At 34.1% G+C, this 17,864-nt stretch overlaps 1 protein-coding gene across 7 annotated transcripts in view; it reads left to right on the top strand.

The window, feature by feature from the left end:
- Positions 1-17,864, top strand: part of LOC145243648 (cyclin-D-binding Myb-like transcription factor 1) — a 90,229-nt gene that overhangs the window by 58,354 nt on the left and 14,011 nt on the right. For 4 of the 7 annotated variants that reach the window (XM_080106692.1, XM_080106694.1, XM_080106689.1 and 1 more), the window contains exons 15-17: positions 3,543-3,727; positions 5,967-6,135; positions 12,169-12,272. In XM_080106692.1, coding sequence (XP_079962818.1) covers positions 3,543-3,727; positions 5,967-6,135; positions 12,169-12,272 — 458 coding nt within the window. Of the gene's footprint in view, positions 1-3,542; positions 3,728-5,966; positions 6,136-12,168; positions 12,568-15,413; positions 17,762-17,864 lie in introns of those variants that run through there. The other 3 variants (XR_013862920.1, XM_080106691.1, XM_080106690.1) reach the window with 3 other exon arrangements.

Here is a 17,864-nt window from a genome sequence, read left to right as displayed (position 1 = left end):
TAAACTCCTCATCAAAAAAAAAACAATCAAAGAAATTCCAAACCCTAAAACAAAATGAAGAAAAGAAAAGAATTAACTTCAAATCAAAAAACGAAGAACATGACAACCAAACATTCAACAGAACTAAAAGAGGCAATCCAAAAATCTCATGATACAACAGTAGGCCCTGACGAAATTAACTATCAATTTCTAAAAAACCTACCAGAACCATCTCTCAACTGCCTTCTACAAATATACGACATATGGATGAACAATAACATCCCCAAAACTGGAAAGAAGCCATAGTAATCCCAATACCTAAACCAAAAAGAGACCATTCAGATCCAACAAATTACTGACCCATTGCCCTCACCAGCTGTGTATGCAAGACCTTCGAAAGGATGGTCAATGAAAGACTAACATGGTATCTTGAAAGCAAAAACCTGATAACAGAATATCAATCAGGCTTCAGAAAAAATAGAAGCCCCATCGACCACCTAATCAGATTAGAAACCTTCATCAGAGAAGCTTTTGCCAGAAAAGAACACCTAATAACAATCTTTTTCGACCTAGAAAAAGCATATAACACTACTTGGAAATATGGCATTAAAAAAGACCTATATGAACTTGGATTTAGAGGCAGAATGCCAGAATTCATTTGCAATCTCTTAAATAATAGACACTTCAAAGTAAGACTAGGCAACACACTCTCAGCCCAAAAAGAGCAAGAAATGGTGGTACCTCAGGGTAGCATCTTATCCGTCACCCTTTTCAACATAAAAATAGATAAAATCATTGAAAACATAAACCCTGGTACTAACTGTGCCCTATACGTGGACGATTTACTCATCTGCTACCGATCAAAATACATAACCTCAGCTGAACGAAAACTGCAACTTTGTCGAAATAAAATAAACGAATGGGCCACAGAAAATGGTTTTAAATTCTCAAAAGAAAAAACAAAATGCGTCCATTTCTGTAAACTCCAAAGAACTCACCATGATCCCATCCTAAAACTAATAACAATATCATACCTGTCGTCGAACAACACAAGTACCTGGGCTTAATATACGACAGGAAACTGACCTTCATACCTCACATAAAAAATCTAAAAACAAAATGTCACAAGGCCATTAAACTGATCAAAGTCCTACCCCACACTGACTGGGGCGCTGACAAAACCACACTACTTAAACTATACTGTTCCTTAATAAGCTCCAAGCTGAATTACGGATGCTTCATATATGGGGCAACCAGAGAATCATATATTAAAGAACTAAACACCATACACCACCAAGGCTTAAAACTGGCTCTCGGAGCCTTCACCACCTATACACCGAATCTAACGAACCTCCACTGACACTTAGACGGAAAAAACTAGCCCTTCAATACTGCTTAAAACTCTCATCATGCCCATCAAACCCTGCAAACAATTGCGTTTTCCAACCACAACACGCAAACTTCTTCAATGGGAGAGAAAATATTATCAAACCATACAGCCTACGTATAAAAGACCTTCTTACAGAAGCCCAAATAGATACCACAGAAATCCAGGTTTCCCTCAAACCAAAATCTCCACCTTGGCTAATCAAACAGCCATCGATAAATTTAAACCTCAAGAATGTAACAAAATCTTCTAAATCCAACATACATCCCCTAACTTATACAAATAACTTCAATAATATATTAGAACAATATCAAAACTGGACACACATCTACACAGATGGCTCCAAAGAACTAAACAAAGCTGGAAGTGCAGCTATATCTAACAACGTTATATTACAAAAACGTCTCCCAGACAACTGCTCAACTTTTAGTGCTGAATCAACAGCCATAGACCTAGCTTTAGACATCATTCAAAAAACCAAGTCAAACAAATACTTAATATTATCTGATTCATTTTCAGTCTTAACGTCATTATATAACAAAAACTTGAACAACCTCTTAATCATAAACCCCCCTGGAAAGAATCACCCCCCTTTCCCAAAACACTAACATCGTATTCTGCTGGACTCAAAGGCAACGAAAAAGCTGATACAGCAGCAAAAAATCTTTAAAAATGAATATCCGCAATACAAAAATACCTCACACTGATTACAAACCACTAATCAACAAATACATCACTTCCAAGTGGCAGGAGTCATGGAATGCCTGCAAGAATAACAAGCTCCAGCAGGTGAAGCCCAACCTCGGGAAAAGAACGGAGGGCGGGACCTCTAGCTGGGAGAAGACAGGAAGAGAAAAAACAGTGATGACAAGACTAGAAGTCAAACTAACAAGAATAAAAATAGGCCATACTCACTTAACCCATTCATATCTCCTATAAAAAAGAAAGCCAACCCATCTGTATACCTTGTCAAACACCACTCACAATCAAACACATATTAACTGAATGTACTGATTTTGTAACAGTAAGAAATAGATTCTACAAAGAAAACAATATTAAAGAGTTATTTGATAAAAACAATCCCCACACCATACTCTCATATCTTAAAAAAATTTAAAAAAGAACCCTTTATACAACGGTCCTGGATATGACCTAAAACTATATTCGATGGTGAGGCCCCACCTTGCGGGCCTTGGGGAGTGTGGAGCCACCCTTTAATTGCCATTGCTCCCAGGTCCACTCTGACTCGGAGTAGTAGTACCTGTTAGGGTCCCAACTATGGGTTAAATAGAATCCAACTTAAAAAACAAATATACTCCATTAAAAATCGTTCCTCAGAATAACTAGATTCGGCATTAAATAATCTGAAAAAGGTTGATATGCCGTAAAACAAAAACAACTAAACTACTTTCGTGTACCTAACATCAAATGGAATTTCCATGAACAGCATTATTTTTCCGAAAAGTTTCCATTTGTGAAGACATGATCATGGTACTGCTTCCTTGCAGACTACAACATGGCCATCTTTAAATCCAATGTCAATAATACTTGTTATAAACTTTCCTTTATAAATTTTATTCATTTTTTTTATCCTCTCCTAATGTTCGTAATCCATCAATTTCATTAATTCTTATCCTCAAGTAGCTTTCGGACTTAGTAAAAAAAAAACCCAAAAGAACTGGGTTTCTTGTCCAGAATTCTCCAAATATTAAAAAAAAATAAATAAAAATAAAAAAAGATCTGCATGGTGTACATACCTATGACAAAACAAAAATATCATATTCCAAAAATCACATCAATTGATCAAGTAGCTTTATTTTTAAATAAGGAAATCAAATTTTATGAGCAACCAAAGAGTGTCTGTCTTGTCCGCTATTTTGAAAACAATCTAAAAGTAATCAAACTGAGATAATTCAACAATAATTCAAACTTTTGAAATTTATTTTGTACTGCCTACAAATTTCCACTTGCTTAAAAATTAATTTCTATATAAAAAAAACTATTTGATTAGTTTGCATGATTTTTGGAATGTTATATTTTCGTTTGGGTCAAATCATGTTAATCCTATCTAATAACTCTCTCTACAGCATGTTGACTCAAGTAATATGTAAGAGTCGTTTTGGTGATCCATTGAGATTATGATGTCATCATTTTCACTTTGTTTTTTTGTTTTTAGTTAACTCAGCAGAAAATAATGTGAACACCGATAGAACCCTGCATATTTACGAAGTTCTCGAACATTTAGCACCCGCCAGTTCCAGTGCCTTCATTATAACGCAACCCCAAAACAATCCAGCCATATCTCTGACAGACAGCATAACGACAGATCACATTATTGTGCATACGTTACCAGTATCTCAGGTAGGAAGCCTCTCTTTCTCTAACTCACTTTCTCTCACCGTCAAGGTCCTGGATATGACCTTAAACTATATCCAGTGGTGAGGCCCCAGCTTGCGGGCTTTGGGAAGTGTAGAGCCACCCTTTAATTACCATTGCTCCTAGGTCCACTCTGACCCGGAGTGGTAGTACCTGTTAGGGTTCCAACTATGGGTTAAATAGAAACTGACTTGAAAACAACAAATATATTCTATTAAAAAATTTTTCTTCAAAATCTTTGGATTCGGCATTAAATAACCCGAAAAGGGTTGATATGCCGTAAAACAACCAATCAACCAACCTCACCGTCAAGCATATATTACTAGTGTTAGCTTTATTTGATATTGAAGCAAATACTGTCATGAGTTAAACCGTGAAAATCTCTTCAACAAAATAGAACGATTACAAATGATAGACTTTTTAAAAGAAATCAACTTATTCCCCAAAATATAAAACAAACTCCCACAACAAAACCTTAATATAGAACCAAAACAACAAAACCAAGAACATAATGACAGACACCAAACTAAATCAACTACAACAAACAGTATACTACCCATCAGCAGATGTAGACTTAGAAGACAACCAATTGAAATATAAATACTAGAACTTAGAAACATACACAAATAAGTTCCCACAAAATCTGCACGACTTTAAATGACCATAGAACAGTTGATGAGCTGTTAAAGATAAGAAAACAAACAAATTTTCTCTAGCTAACTCTATCTCGCTTTCTCTTTCTCTCACTCTCCTGCACTTACTCTCTCTCTCTCTCTCACTTTCTCTCTCTCTCCTTCACTCTCTTTCTCTCTCTCCCTCACTGAATTGAAAATATATTCCAAAAATTACATAAATTAATCAAGTTGTTTTATTTTTATAAAGAAAATCAAGTTTTATGGGTAACAGAAAAGCAGCTGTTTTGTCCACCATTTTGTAAACAATTAAAAAGCAAAGGGAGATAACTAACCATTACTTCAAACTTGTAAGAGTTATGCCTACAAATTTCCATTAATTGTTTAAATGATTTTGGAATAAATTTTCATTTTGTCATTGATACGTACATCATACTGATATTTTCTTTATTTTTATGAGGTCAATTTTTGACAACAACTGCTTTTTCTTCATTTATTACAGATTTTTAATGAAATAGTGTTATACTAGCAGTTCAGCCCATCTTTGCTCAGGTCTGATGTACTGTTCATAATTTTATGTGCATATGCATATATATATTAAAGTTTGACCCATGTTCAGGTAACCTACATCTAAAATTTCAAGTGTTTAGACCCCAAAATTGGCGGAGGAATTTGGTAGAGTCTTCAAAGTCAACTCTTTCAACGTTGACCTCTTGGCAGCCAAATTTTTGCCCAAAACTGATTTAAAATATTGCTGCATGTCTGAATACCCTTTATGTAAAATTTCAAATGTTTAGACCTAAAATTGGCTGAATAGTTTGCTAGGGACCGCAAAGGTCAAATCTTTTGAACTTTCACCTCTTGGCAGTCAAATTTTTGGCTAAAAACGATTAAAAAGCTTGCTCTATGTCTGAATACACTTTATGTATAATTTCAAATCTTTAGACCAAAAGTTGGCAGAGTAATTTGGTAGAGACCAAAGAGGTTAATTTTTTTTTTTGTTAACTTTGACCCCTTAACATTTATTGTTTTGGGCTCAAATCAAATTAAAAAGTTTGATGCATATCCAAGTAAACTACATCTAAAATTTCAAGTGTTTAGACCCAAAATTGGGGGAGAAGTTTGGTAGAGTTTTCAAAAGTCAAATCATTGAACTTTGACCCCTTGAAGTTAAATTTCTGATTGAAAACCGATTAAAAAGATTTTCCCAAATCTCAATACCCCTTATGTCAAATCTTGTGTCTATAGACTGAAAATTGACAGAGTAGTTTGGCAGGGAAATGTACACACACACAGACACACGCACAATTACACTTATATATATATATGTAGATTTATTTTGGGATGGTGATCACATGTTAGCTATTTAAACTTGGTGAAAAATATTAATGTACCAAACACATTGTTTGGTTTGCTTCCTGTCATAACTGCAATACAGATGTAAATTTTAAAGATGTAAATCTAAAAACAAAACATTGAATACATTTAATGTTTTGTTTTTGTATTTTTTATGACACACACATAAACACATCCATACTAAAAAAGGAATTATTATTTGTGGGAAATTATTATTGTTATTGTTGTCATTGCAGTCATCAAGTCCTGGGTCTAAAGCAACCGAGAATGTTACTGTGCAAATCAACCCTCAACCCCAAGTTATAATTGGTTCAAGCGATTGTTCTGACACAGTGATCTCTCTTGATAGTTCAGAAACTGACCACAGTGTGCCTCTAGCAGAAAATATCAACCATTCAGATTCTGGTAAGTATTTGTTAGTATCTATTTTGACAAAAAATGACAGATTTTTTTTTCTTTCAAACAAATTAATCAAGCATAGAAAAAAACCCAAAGATTTTATATTACAACTAGCGTAAGATAAATTTAAATATATTTTAATTCATGCGGATTTTGTATTTATTATTACTAGGGTTATGACGAGAGAATATTCTTTTCATTGTTTTGACTCTTGAGTATATATCCGACACAGTAAATCAATCGAGAACCGCATCACTCTATCTAAAAACATATAAGATATTAACCGATATATATATTCGAGTCAAAATAATAAAAAGAGTATTCTCTTGTCATAGCCCTAATTATTACAGAGCCAATTCTCTATTCAATATTATATTGCACCTAATATATAATACTGATTACAATTTGAAAAAAAAATTACTTTGATACCATTAGCTAGAATCGAAACCAAAACTATTTAGTGCTCCAGCTGCATTCCCTACCATTTGAGCTATCGACAGATAGATACGAAAGAGTTAAAATTAAATCACTTCAAGCTATGAATGAATTTGCACATGTGCAAAAGTAATAGAAATATGTCAGCAAGTTGAAATGAAGATTTTGTGTTTCAACTTGTCAACATATTTCTGTACACGTTATTCATTCATCCAAACAAAGATTTTACTTGTTATAAACCATCTTTGGTGTATGATTACTATTTTTTGTTAATTTCAGTGTTATGTGAATAGTAGTTTAAGAGTTTATTGGTTGAATATTTACACACACACACTATTGCTATCAGATCAGGCTGTCTATTGGCTTCCTGAGACGAAATGCACCTACATCGATTTTCTGTTTTTGTAAAACTTAATTATGTTTTTGTAAAACAAAAACAACAGCCCCCTTCCCCTTCCTTTTTCCTTTCCTACTTCCCAACCCTGTCGGTAGGGTATGAGAATACACCGACTGCCCCCTGTTGGCCGTAAATGGCGACCCGTAATGCTCTAGAACGGGATCCTGGTGGCTGAGTACCTCATGACCTGGACCCAAATGGCCGTGAGTCTACAACACTCCACTTTGGCCCTTACTTCAGGAAGGCCCGACCCGATCAATCGGCTAGTCATGACAAGCCCTAATAACAGTAAACCCTCACAAAAAGAGAAATACAAATACATCACACACAAACACCTTAAAAAAATAAAAATAAAAACAACATACTAGGTGATAGCAAGGGCCAATCAAATAGTGAAACCTGATGCTACCAACAACAACACTTGATTATAACTTGCTGGGTCCAAGTAAAGAAACCGTCATAAGCAGATACACTCACTGTTAGAGTATATCATCCTTGTAGCCCTGAGATGTTTGAGTGAATGGGTTTTCCCCCAACCCTCCCAATTTAGGGCTCTGAGGAGGGTGGGGAGCAAGGATGATGAAGAAAAAATATAATTTATGGCTTCCATAAAAAATCAAAAGCCCCCATCCAGAAAGTGAAGATGAATCAGACTCAAATATAGAATTAGATAATCATAGAATATTCCCAAGATTCATTGTTTTGGAATCAATGGAGAGCAGTATTCCAATCACCAAATTGTCCCCATTCATTATCGAAAAAGAAATCAGATCTATAACCAAAACTACGCAAATCAAAAAACTAAGTAACAGCGCCCTCCTTATAGAAGTACTAAATAAACTCTCAGCAAATACACTCCTAAATCAAAACCACATCCACAACCTCAAAATAAAAGCCTACCCCAACATCACCTTGAATTCTTCAAAGGGTATGATAAAGAGCCCAGGACTTGCACTTTGCTCACCAGAAGAAATTAAAAATAACTTAAAGGAGCAAGGAGTCACAGAAGTCAGAAGAATAAACATTAAAAAAAAAAAATAATCAAATGATCGCAACGAACACCTACATCTTAAACTTCAATACCTCCAAACCTCCCACAGAAATAAAAATTGGCTATATGATAGAAAATGTAGAAATCTGTATTCCAAACCCATTACGATGTCACAACTACCATAAATTCGGCCATTACAAAGAAAGAGACACCAGACCACCAACATGCATAAACTGTGGTGGAATTGGGGAACACATCAGCTGTGAAATGCCATCAAAATGTGCAAACTGCAAACAAAACCATGTAGCTGATTCAAAGGAATGCGAAGTTTGGAAGAAGGAAAAACTAATAACAAAAATCAAACACACCAAAAATCTACCATATCCGGAGGCAAGAAGACTAGTTGAGGGCACACCAGACTCCCCAACATATGCAAGTATAGCAAAAACTACAAATATCCTGATCTCGAAACAAGAGACGGTAGAAAACAACCTGACTGAATTGTGAAAGAATTAAAGTTACTGGCGGAGACATTAAAGGAAAACTTAATTAAACTAACTAAATGGGACCTGGAGGAGAATCCCCAGTCCCAGAGAGATGAGGTTGAAACTCCAAACTTATCCAATACTACTACTAAACCCAAGGATCTTTTACCTACCAAAACAAAACCTCCTAAAGAAAACATAATAAATAAAAAACAGAAATGGTGCTGGTTGGGGATTAAAACAAATTCAAACTAATTGAAATCAAGAGCCAAGAAAGGCACTCAAGACAGAAAAATATCACCCCCCCCCCCCCGCCTCAAACCCCAAAAAGCCTGGAGACCAAAAAATCTCACCAACGTTCCCACTCTAGATCCAAATCAGAAATATCACCAAATGAGGTATCAAACCAAAAAACTAAAATAATACAAAAAATGGAAGTGGATGAATTTTCGCAAATATTTACAAAACCTTCCCAGAAGCAAGAAAGCTGATAGAAGCAACAAAACATACCAATGAATAATAACAATAATAGACAGCTGAAACCCAAACCACCAGCCAAAATACAAGACACTACACACATAATCATACGATGGAATTGTAGGGTATAAAAGCGAATTACGAGCTGCTGGTACTCATATCACACTTAAACCCTGCTGCCATCTGTCTACAAGAAACCTTCCTACAAAAAATAAAACAAACTGCAAATGAAACACTACGAATCATACAATTTCATCAACAGCACAGGACACAGAGCTAATGGAGGTACAATAATACTCATCAGGAAAAACATACCTCATAGCAAAATATATATAAAAACAAAGCTACAGGCAATAGCAACTCAAATTACATAAAACATAAAACCATCACTATCTGTTCCATATATATATATACCCCCAAACGAAACTATAAATACAAAAGAAATAAACGACCTTATAGAACAACTCCCCAAATCCTACCTTTTGCTGGGAGACTTCAACAGCCACAATCCAATATGGGGTAGCAAAAAGCTAGACCCTAAAGGCAAAACTTTGGAAACATTCATAAACAACACTAATTTATACTTATTAAACAAGAAAACATGAACCTATCTAAACCCCACCACTGGATCAGGATCATCAATAGACCTAAGCTTATGTGACTCAAAAACTTTTATGGACTTTACATGGAAAATATATGATGGTACATATGGAAGTGATCACTTTCCAATCATACTGGAAACATCCACCCTGAATGAAGAAACTCCCATACACTGGAAACTAAAAAGAGCAGACTGGGAGAAATTCCAAAGAGAATGCAAAAAAGGATTCATAAGAAACGAAAATCAAGATCTAGAAGATAATAATTTTACAGAAACCCTTAGCATGATAGCAAAGGAATGCATACCTAAAGGACAAACAAAAGCATTGAGAAATAAACCATGGTTCAATGAAGATTGCCAAAAAGCAATAACACTCTGACGTGCAGCTCTACGAAAATTCAAGACCACACCAACTACCCAAAATTTAATTGAATTTAAAAAACTCAGAGCAAAATCATGCAGAAGGATAAAAGAATCCAAAAAAGAAAGCTGGAAAGACTATGTAAGTAAACTCAACACAAATGCAAAACTCAAACAAATTTGGGAAATGGTAAGAAAAATTTCTGGAAAACCTCAAACCTCCACTATAAGATATCTTGTAACAGGACAAAATAAAACCACCACTAAAACAGAAATAGCAAATTTACTAGCAAAAACCTATGCAGAAAACTCCAAAACAAATAATAATCAACAATTCCAGAAAATGAAAACAATAGAGGAAAGAACAAAATTAAATTTTTCATCTAATAACATGGAACACTACAACAAGCCATTCACTATGACAGAGTTAAAAAATTCAATAGAAATGTCACGCAACACAGCAGAGGGACCTGACGAAATCCGATACGAATTCATCTACAACTCCCCCAGGAATCTCTTGATTTACTACACATGTAGAATAACATTTGGACGACGAGAAAACTATCAAAAACCTAGAAGATAACAATTATACCAATCCCCAAGCCAAACAAGGATCATAGCAACCCACAAAACTATAGACCAATAGCCTTAATTAGCTGCTTATGCAAAACAATTGAATACATGATAAACAACAAATCTGGTATTTGAAAACGAATAATAAAATAACCAAATACAATATGTGGCTTTATGAAAAAAATGAGCACAAATAACAACTTAATTAGATTGGAAACCCACAAGGAAGCATACTCTCAGTCACTCTATTCAATATCAAAATAAATGACATAATCCATTGCCTCAATCCTTGGGTAAATGGCGCTATGCATGTCGATGATTTTATGAGCTGTTATCAATCAAAATATATGAACACTATAGAGCGACAACTCCAACAATCCATCAACAAAATACTCAAATGGACTACAACAAATGGCTTCAGAATATCAAAAACAAAAACCAAATTCATACGCTTCTGCCAACAACACAAGTTACAACTAAACCCAGATTTGAAACTATGTAATGATGAAATACCAGTTGTAGAAGAATAGTAGTAGAACTGCAAGCACTTGTACCCTCTCGACGTAAATACCCCCGACAAACCCGATAAGCAGCAAAATCCCACCCCTTCACAGTTGAAATCCCTAGATGTAAGAGAGCCTTCTACTCCAATAGTTTCTTCCCCAGAACCACTATACTTTGGAATTCCCATCTGGGTTCCTGCTTCCCCAACTGTACTGACATGCAGAAGTCCAAGTGTAACGTGAACCGACATCTTGCTGCCCAACTCCCCACATAGTACCCCTGTAGCTTATATCCCTGATAGTAGCCCTCTACACCAAAGTGACAATGTACCTTGTTGGGGTGAAAATGTAAAAAAAAAAACAACAACTTTTATACCACATATCTAAAAGCTTTGGACAAAATGCAACCAGGCTCTACTACTACGACTGCTTTTGTTGGCTCACACAAAATGGGGAGGAGATCAAGATACTCTTCTTAAACTCTACAAAATAATAATTCAATCTAAATTAGACTATGGCTTTATGATCTACGGTTCAGTCAGAAAATCATACCTACAAACACTAGAAAACCCCTAATAATAAATATAATGATCAAAATAAACAATCTAGAAAAAAGAAAAGAAATCATATTTTGCTGGATACCAAGCCACATATAAAAGGTATAAAAGGAGGTGACAAAGCTGACCTAGCATCAAAGTCATCCCTAAAAATGACCATAGATAAAAATCTCAAAATTCCCTATACAGACATGAAACCAACAATAAAAAAAACACTTAAAAGAAAAATGGCAGAAGACATGGAAACTGAATAAAGAAAACAAACTCTTCAAAATAACACCCAATCTTAAAAAAAATGGACACTGGAAAAAAAATAAACAGAAATCATACTAAACCGACTCCACATAGGACATACACATCTAACCCACAATTATTTATTAAAACGAGAACAACAACCAAAGTGCCAATGTGAATACTTACTATAAAACATGTATTTGAGGATTGTAAAAATACAAAAATTATAAGAGGAAAATATTTCAACAAAAGAAAAAAGGCAAGAAGTGTCAAACAAGAAGAAAAAAAATCAAATTTCATTTGTATTAACTTTTGTATAAACTTGAATTTGACTTCTTTTTAAGCCAATTAATATTTTCCTTTTTATTTTGTGTTATTTATCTTATCAACTTTTATTATCTGAGATTTATTTTCTTTCATCACCAGGTATCCATTGTCTGAATCCATCGGATCAAATTTCCCGAGACTCTTGTGAAACTGTCCAATCGGAACTTGAAACTCGGGGCCAGATTTCTAATCAAAATGATCTTGTATGAATTTTTTTCCACGCAAATGTTTTCTTGTTATATTTCGAGTACAAAACATTTTATTTCTCTTTTTTTTTTTTTTTTTTTTGCATAGTGCACTATAGGTTAGATTTTTAAAAAAATTTTTCACAGTTCAAAGTGTCCGCTTTTGAGGAGCTGGATTTTCTCTATATTAAAAGCCAACTTTATGTTTAACTCTGTCCTCATGGGGAGGCAAGTGAACAGGAACTATACACTGACTAATTTGGTCCATGATAACTTGTAAAAAATGAATATTACAATAAATTGCTTTACCATAGCCTGTTTGAGTTCATACTAATCAGAATATATCGAGTTCGTAGGTGTATATTTGGTATTTGTACTGGTACTCGTACAGTTTAATCAAGACATTAAAAAATGAAAATATCGAAAGAAGTTATATTGTACGTATTTGTTTTGGACTGAAGATCTCCGAAAAAAAAAAAAATTCACTTAATTTGATCAAGTTTTTTTTTTTTTTACAGCGGAAAAACCATGTTTTTATGACAGCACACTGAAGGTAGCCATGTTGGAATTTTTCGAACACGCCACGGGGAGATAACTCAGTTTAAAGCACCAACACTCCCTCCCCATTTTAAATACTAGCTTTTCTTCCTAAAAATCGAAACATGACTACCTTTTGCTTGGTATCATAACATTGTTTTTCACTGTAAAAAAAAAAAAAACTACTTGATGAAATTAAGTGAAATTTTTTTGGGGGAGAACTTCATTCCATAATAGATATGTACAATATAATTTTTTCGATATCTTCATTTTTTTTTAATGTCATCATTAAACTGTACAAGTACCTTTGTACCAAATGCAATTGGATTGCAGAAAAGGTTATAGATCATTTGCGAAGGTATGGGTGTCACCCTGTGATAAAATGAAAAGGATATAAATTTCAGTTATGTTGTTTAATTCCTCATAGCCTGCTGCTCCATTCGTCCTATGCATAACCACGTAATTTTTTAAATGTTAAACAGTTTGTACATATCATTTTCAACAAACGCATATGGTGTACATGAGCAATCAAGTGAGTAGGTTGCTGGTCTTCCATTCTTTTGATCATCGCTTTTCCATACATGCCTTGTGATCTTCTTGTGGTTGTTGATCTTCTGTTTAACATAAGACGAATCTATTTATGTGTGAAAATATAATGGAGACAAGCTGGGGTTTTAAAGGTTTTATTTAGAGAAATTACACATTAAGGGAGAGACATTAATTAATTAATTGGAATTCTTTTATTGAGATGAGTGGCGCAGTGGATAGAGACGTTGAATCTGCACGGTTCCAGGTAAGCATTGTTTGAAGATAGCGGTTTCAATCCTATCCAAAGCCGCCCGGAGGTTTAGTTGACTAAAACATGAGACGACAACAACTATGGAAGGCGGAGGAATAGTTGTCCGAAACAACAACTAAGAGATGAGGTTGGTTGGTTGGTTGTTTTTGTTTTACGGCATATCAAACTTTTCGGGTTATTTAATGCCGAATCCAAAGATTTTGAAGAAAAATTTTTTTTAATAGAATATATTTTTTGTTTTTACGTCGGTTTCTATTTAACCCATAGTTGAGACCCTAACAGGTACTACCACTCCGGGTCAGAGTGGACCTGGGAGCAATGGTAATTAAAGGGTGGCTCCACACTCCCCAAAGCCCACAAGCTGGGGCCCTCACCACTGTATATAGTTTAAGGTCATATCCAGGACCCCCATTGAGGGACTTTTACCCTCTGCAGAGGGGCAGTCGGCGTATTCTAATGCTCCACCGACAGGGCCATAAGAGATGAGGATAATGGTCCGCAATAAATGAATAAAATAGGGGAGAGACCATGTAAATTATTTCTTTCTTAATATTCTTAACTTGTTCTTCTAACTTAATGACGGTAACGCATGCGCAAAAGGTAAAAGGGTGACCTCCAATCTGTAGTGGAATGGGGACAAAAATGGATGGTCACATTCAATGCTACCAAGACTAAACTTGTTTCCTTCAATAATTACAAGAAACCTTCTCTACCACCAATAACAATAGCCAAAGATTCATTATCTGAAAGTACTTCTTTTAAACTCCTCGGCCTAATGTTCACAGGAAACATGAGTTGGAACAATTACATTGAGAGCATTGCCAGGACTGCTGTGAAGAAGGTAGGCTTTCTCTACCGTGCTAGAAAGCTACTAACACCCGAAAGTATCCTGTACCTCTATAAAGCCACCATTCGCCCATGTATGGAGTATCGTTGTCATATTTGAGCTGGTGCATCTGCTCCTAGACAAGGTCCAAAAGAGAGTCTCCAACTTGATAAGTCCTGAACTGTCATCTAAGCTTCAGCCTCTGTCCCATCGACAAAATGTTGCATCTCTCTGCCTTTTCTACAAGTATTTTAATGGTGAATGCTCTGATGACCTGCAAACACTTGTGCCCCCATGACGTAAATACTCTCAACAAATCCAACAAGCAACTAAATCCCACCCCTACACAGTAGAGATCCCTAGATGTAAGAGAGCTTTCTGCTCCAGTAGTTTCTTCCCCAGAACCGCTAGACTTTGGAATTCCATTCCGGGTCCCTGGTTATCGAACTGTACTGACATGCAGAAGTTCAAGTGTAACGGGAACCGACATCTTGCTGCCCAACTCCCTACATAGTATCCCAGTAGCTTATGTCCCTGATAGAAGCCCCTTACACCAAAGTGGCAATGTGCCTTGTTTGGGGTGAAAATGTAATTAAAAAAATATAAATTTCAATTGTTTAATTAAAAAAATATAAATTTCAATTGTTTAATAAAAAAAATATAAATTTTAATTGTTTAATTAAAAAAAAAATAAATTTCAATTGTTTAATAAAAAAAATAAATTTCAATTGTTTAATAAAAAATAAATTTCAATTGTTTAATTAAAAAAATATAAATTTCAATTGTTTAATAAAAAAAATATAAATTTCAATTGTTTAATAAAAAAAAATATAAATTTCAATTGTTTAATTAAAAAAAAAAATTTCAATTGTTTAATTAAAAAAATATAAATTTCAATTGTTTAATAAAAAAAAAATATAAATTTCAATTGTTTAATTCCACGGCTCAGTTCATCCTATGCACACTCCTTTAAAATCATTTTTAAAAATTTTGTTAGGGATAAACTACAAACATGATAATGGTCAGGTCTGCTGTAACTCAATCAGCAATCTGCTATCAACACTGACTTATTTTAAAATCTCCGATTCTACAATTCACCAACCAATGAACTTTCAGACAGGTATGTGTTTTATCCGCTTTTTATCAGAATTTCATATTTTTGTTAAATCCCGAAAATGTTGCTTTCTGTTTAAATTGTCAGAGACCCAAATGTATACAAGTTCTTCAATCCTTATTTGAAATCTTTTTTTATAATAAAAAGCTAATTTCGGCCAAATCAGTAGAACTTTACCTCCTTATTTTTTTGTTACAATTTGACTACATTTTATTTCTCTTTCTACCTCTTCTTTACTTTATCTTTCTCTTTTCTCACCTTCCTTTTTCATCTCATGAAATAGGACCCAAAGGGAATGAAAAAGTGGACACAGCTGCAAAAAGATCACTAAAAATGAACACTAGCAATATAAAAGTAACTTATACTGTTATAGTCACCAACAAATACAGGATGTCCAAAAAAGTCACTGAAGGGTTGAAAATCCTTGTCATTTTGCCATTAATCATTTTTTCCGCCATGGTAAATATTTTACAGATAATATTTTGGAAATTCTGGATAAGTATAGCATTAAACAGCATATGCAATTTGTGAAATTGTTTTACCAAAATCAGGGGTCAATTGTTTTGGCTCAAAGAGCTTATCGATGGTATTTAGACTTGACTAGCCCTGACATTTTCTTGTACGGATATCTTAAAGAGTCTATGTTAACAAACCCCAAACCCTGCAAGAATTAAAGGATGAAATAAGGGAGTTAAATCGCAATCCAGAGATTCTGCAATCTGTCAGGAATAATGTTTTGGAAAGAGCACAAATATGGGAAGCTGAAAATTGGCGACATTTAAAAGACATTTTTCATAAATAAAGATTGTTTGAATTGTGCATTTTTTTTTTTTAATTTCTAAATGTCTAAGTCAGATTGTGTTAAACTTACAGAAAGATATTATCAAAAATTAAAGAATCTATTTAAATTCAAAACCCTTCAGTGACTTTTTGGATCCCCTATATACCATATCTAAATTGCAAGAGTCTTGCAGAAAGCAACACACTTTAGCAAATTCAGCTCAACCTCAAAGAAAAATCAGGAACAAAATCTCTAATAGGATGTTGACAAGAAACGAAAAAGAAGTAAGAGTAAGTTTCTACTCAAGGGAACAGTGAGGATACTAAAAAAAGCTCTCGGTTGGTTTCAATAAAAAGCAGGGCAATGTTGGCAGCTGGTTTGGCTGCCCCATACCCAGCATTACAATCTTCAATGGAAGAAAATTAAAAAAAAAAAAAAGTGAAGAAACTCTGTGTATTCCATGTCCAGAACCCTATACTATAAAACATATACTAATAAATTGCAAAGATCACCAAGAAATTCACAAAAGATATTACCAAGAAAATAGTTTTTAAAGACCTCTTCCACAAAGTAACCACCTTTTTAGTGTTCTTAAAAGCAACAAAGATATACAATAAAATATAAACGGAAAAAGAAAACAACCTTACAAATCAAAACATACCACTAACACATATCAAATTGCAATAATCGCATTAAGATCACAAAAACAAAACCTGCTAATCAAACAAACAAATTAAAATCAAACTCTTCAGCATTAGATAAGCAAAAAAAAAAAGATTGATATGCTGGCAAAATAAGCCATCAAATCATCTCATGACTCATAACAGTTCTCTCTGAAAATGTTCCTTTTGCTGAGGATATGAGTGTTAATTATCAAAGAATGACTTCCTGTCTCCTTCCATTCAGTGTTTTGCCTCTTTCTTTAGTTGAGACTGATTGGAGTTCTTGAGGAAAAAAAACGTTTTCCATGCAAATATACATACATATTGAGTCTAAAGATCGATAATTGTAAATTATGAATTGGTTTCAAAAGGAAAAACAAAAAAAATCAAATTGAGTGTACGATCGTTTCGGAAATGATATTCATTTTATTAAAATTGAGAATAAGCATTGACATTAATTGACAAATACTTTTGTTTTCAAATATAATCTCCTCATCTGCACAAAAAGAAGGGCGAGAAGTTTAAGATATCAAAATAAAACTAGCACTTTTTTAGTAAGTAAGGTGGATTGACTTATTGAGTTTCATTAGAAAATTTGCTTTGAAGTTTGTCGGTGCATATGTGGCCATGTTGTATTTTGGCCAAAATACAACATGCTTACATATGCACCGACAAACTTTAAAACAAATTTTGTAATGAAGAAAAGGGTGCTTGTACAGTTTAATCAAGACATTAAAAACTGAAAATATCAAAAAAAAAAAAAAAAAAAAAGGGTTATATTGTACGTATCCGTTATGAAATGAAGTTCCCAGAAAAAAAAAATTTCTCTTAATTTCATCAAGTAGGTTTTTTTTTTTTTTTTTTTTTTTTTACAGCGAAAAACAATTTGTT

This window comes from Euprymna scolopes, chromosome 22 (genome assembly GCF_053919585.1).
Source record: "Euprymna scolopes isolate OS-2025 chromosome 22, ASM5391958v1, whole genome shotgun sequence".
Taxonomy (NCBI): Eukaryota; Metazoa; Mollusca; class Cephalopoda; order Sepiida; family Sepiolidae; genus Euprymna; species Euprymna scolopes.
Note: the sequence above shows the minus strand (reverse complement) of the source record. Positions and strands in the feature narration are given on the sequence as shown.